The sequence below is a fragment of the Erigeron canadensis genome, chromosome 4 (genome assembly GCF_010389155.1).
Source record: "Erigeron canadensis isolate Cc75 chromosome 4, C_canadensis_v1, whole genome shotgun sequence".
NCBI classification, from domain to species: Eukaryota; Viridiplantae; Streptophyta; class Magnoliopsida; order Asterales; family Asteraceae; genus Erigeron; species Erigeron canadensis.
In genome coordinates, this window is record NC_057764.1 from 34509831 (window position 1) to 34513763 (window position 3933).

At 33.4% G+C, this 3933-nt stretch overlaps 1 protein-coding gene across 1 annotated transcript; it reads left to right on the forward strand.

The window, feature by feature from the left end:
• LOC122596601 lies at nt 1–2718 on the forward strand. The gene is made up of 4 exons (XM_043769213.1): nt 1–224; nt 381–524; nt 2124–2342; nt 2515–2718. The coding sequence occupies exons 1-4, from the start codon at nt 11–13 to the stop codon at nt 2520–2522; spliced, it is 585 nt and encodes a 194-aa protein (XP_043625148.1). The 5' UTR covers nt 1–10; the 3' UTR covers nt 2523–2718.
• Nucleotides 2719–3933: the final 1215 nt, after the last annotated feature.

Below are 3933 nucleotides of genomic sequence, written 5' to 3' on the forward strand. Positions count from 1 at the left end.
CTCAGTTGTTATGCCATCATCTAAATCTGCAGCTTTAGGAATCACAAAACAAAAACCCATGAAACGCAGGAAAAACAACAAACACTCTAGAAGGAATAAATTGAAGCTAATTAACAAAATTGCTTCATACCTTATTTCGGATCCATACTTGTATAGCCCTTTGGTCGCTCCTCAACCCACTTTTGATTTCCCTCCACCTAAGCCTATCTTATTTACTCCCCAAGGTATGTATGTAATAACTTTGTTTAAAAATTAAATGATTTTTTTCCATATATACAACAACAGCAGAATCCAATCCCTGCGCATTTATGATCTGTGCTAGCATGGATATATATGATAGCTAGGGGTTTTAATAACATTTGTTGGTTTAAATATTATAGGAGATCAAGAAGATGTGGCTTTGCCTACTAAGAAAACAAAAAGCAAAAGTTTCATGGAGAAAGTTATTGAATTTCTTGAAGCCGACTGTTTTCTGTATTCTCCATTAGTTACCAAAAGTGATCATGTAGTAGATACAAATTCAGGTATTCTTATTTATTTATTTATTTTATTAATAATGTTTGTGGATTAGTACGTGTTTGATTAAAGGCATAATTAGTGTGGATGTTTTTCGGTTTGGATTTATTCACTACCACTAGACTTTTTCTTAATTAGTTTAAGAGGTTGCTAGTGTAGCTAATGAAGAAACGTTTGAATGCAGAATTGTTCCATTGTTTGATTAAAGATTCATGTGAGGAAGATTGTTAGTGTTTGGGAAATAAAATTTATATATAAAGCAATTAAAAGTTTGATCTAGGTAATTCTTTTTTGATGCCACTATAGATAGCAGTTTTAGACTTCTTGTGATGTCGGGAGAATGAAATGCTTTCGAAATTAAGCTTCCGGCGTGAGCTACACCTTCTTTTTTAGTAAAAGGGGAAAGGGTAATGAACCCGCTCATTACAGACTACAGAGTATTACATCAAAATTGTTGCATAACAATGTGGTGGGACTCCCACATATTCAACATTATACTTCAAGATGACATATATACATACCAGCCAGTAATAATGACAAAGACAGTTAAGCCAAGTAACGTCCTCGTTAATGATGACATGATGTGATAATGATTCCTGCTTATGTACCTCTTTATAGATAAATGGCTAATTCATTTATATACTTTGTACCATTTTCGGAAATGAACTCTTGTTATTTCATATTCCCGTGTCCCAATATTATGGTCTATCCTAATTCCTATTTTAGTTTGGCACGATATTGTTATCCGGTATTGGAAATAAAAAAGTAACTCTCAATGCGGTCTTTCACGGGGTTTGAGTCTCAATACCGTCTTCGACGGTGTATGAAGGAGGTTAAGATTTAGACAATCTTACCCTAGAGAGGCTGCTCAGAGTTCTACCAAAGGTAAAAAAGGACATCCAGCCTTCTTGGCATGCAGATCGAACTCTTGACCTATGTTTCCAGAGGCGAGAGCTTTAACTATTTGATCCGATACTGGAAATACGTACTTGTGTATTAGTGACCAACTTTCCTATATTATAAGTTGAACTTAAATTTGTTGGAAAATTAGTTATTTTGGAGGCAAGTAATATATAGCATTTGTTGCTAGTGTAAAACCGTGTCCAAAACGGAGTTTGATAAATGAAATATTGATGCTCAAAGTTGTGTTGTGAGTTAATTAATTAATGAGACGAGATGTGGGAATCCCACCTTGGTAACTCGATAGGGTGTCCTTTCGTGATTCGAAAGGGTGTCCCTTGGTGATTTGAAAGGGTGCTTTTGGTGAATTATATCTTCAGATATAGATTTAGAATAGCGTCCTCTAGAAGAGTATTCTGGAAGATTGGAACTTGTTCTGTAACAATGAACTATACTCTCAAATTTGTGCGTATTTGTTGAATTGTTGTGTATCACATGGGTAAATCATAACTTTGTAAATTTTGAAGAGCTCTTAAGGTGTAAGCAGGAATACATATTCGACAAATGAATAGTTTCATGAATCTCGCTATTAATAATAGATCTGTTGACTTTTCATTTTGCTTCTATATATAATTCGTGTTATCAAGGTTAAATCTGTTAAAGAATTATCAGCAATGTGCTCGATGCCTTATATGGGTTTGTTTCAGTTTCAGGTTATTCACAGACTACAAAGGGAAATGGAAGGACAGAAGCGCAGGGAAATAGAGGCATGGAAGCACTGGACGGTGGAGTGCAACATTTGACCCAAGAAGGCAGAGATGTGAGCAGATCGTTGGGTACAAAACCTGTGGTCAAGACAGCTGTATCTTACCATGAATCAGTGAAGCACATGGTTCGGCCGAATTATCGCACTAGATCCAACCAAGGTCTTTAGTTATTGTCTTACTGACTTCTATTTCTTGAACGGCTAAACTGGAATATTAGTATATACATGGTCATAGGATGTTCTTTCCTGAAAACGTTGATTGGTTGACCTCAAAAGTCTGACCTCCTCCTTACGGGGTCTTGATCGTCACTTTATGTTTATGTTGGTATCAGGAGTGTAGAAGTCAACAACTGCTGGAGAAATATGGTGACATGTGCGCTAAGCCTTGTGTATATGTTACGAATGAAATACCGACTCTTTTCTCATGTTGTAAGGTAGTAGACTTGGGTAATCGATCACTAGCTGTCTCCGTTGCTAACTGATATATATGTACTCATGTGTAAGATAGTAACTTGTGGATCAAAGTTCTTTCAAAATGGTACTCTTAAATTTTTTGCGTCGTTTTCATGTTGTGCATGTATTACATGTATTAGATTCTTAATTCAATACGTCATAGAGAATGTACGAAACGCATGCGAGTTACCATTCACAACCTATTACATTGAAATAGAACATAATGTTAAACTGAATTTCTAACTAATTTTTAAGATTGATAGATACAATATTAAATTAATAGTAAATATTTTTAAAATTATATTAATTCAATAAATAATTCACTTACTAGTTACTACATTAGTTTGGAACCAATTAGTGTTTGATTGGGCCAAAAGGCTTACATGACAAACACCTTGGGCTTACATCAGAAACACCTTGGTTGTAAGTTGATTATATCGGGCTTGGGTACTTGGTACTTTGGTAGGCAAAAAGAGCCAAAAGAAGTTACATGGGTGGTACACGTGTTTCTTTCTTTTTATTTTTTTCTTTTCTTTTCTTTTTTTTTTTTTTTGAGATAGTTTCTACTTTCTAGTTGGCTTCAATTATGTCTTGTGCGGTGGTATTTGAAATTTGGTTGTACACTTGTATTTGTTTTTGTATGAGTAGGATTGGTTTGTAATAATTTTCTAGTTGTATATAAAACAGCCCTGAATAAAAAAAATTATTAAAAAACCACTTTCTTCATGTTTTCATGTAAAGTGTTTATTTATAATCCCTTATAAAACATATTGACTTATTTTATTTTAAAAAATTCTAACACTTTTATACTTAAAATACCTTTATTTATTAATCTTAATTCCCTATACACCTAGGTTATACTGTTATACTATTTACTAAATAAAATAACCTTCTCTTTAAAAGTTACGGAGTAATTAACTAAAATAGCATTAATGATTAAATTACAATATTAGTCAGTTATTCAAAATATCTTCATTAACCTTTTACCTCAATTACCTTTACATCAATTATCTACACCACTCAATGTTGCTTCTACCACCAATAGTCGCCCCACCATCATACCGTTGCCGCCACAACCACCGCCGCATTATGCGAGTATCGTGCTAAATTTTATATAGTAAATTAATACAGTTAATTAATTAATTTCTTCATATTTTTCTTTTAATCATTCATTAATAATGATAATATACCGTACCATACCATATACAATAAGTAAGCAACAAAGCTTACAATAAATATTGCTGTCACACATATCAATAAGTTACAATATGGAAATCGTTAAGGTATTACCTTGAATA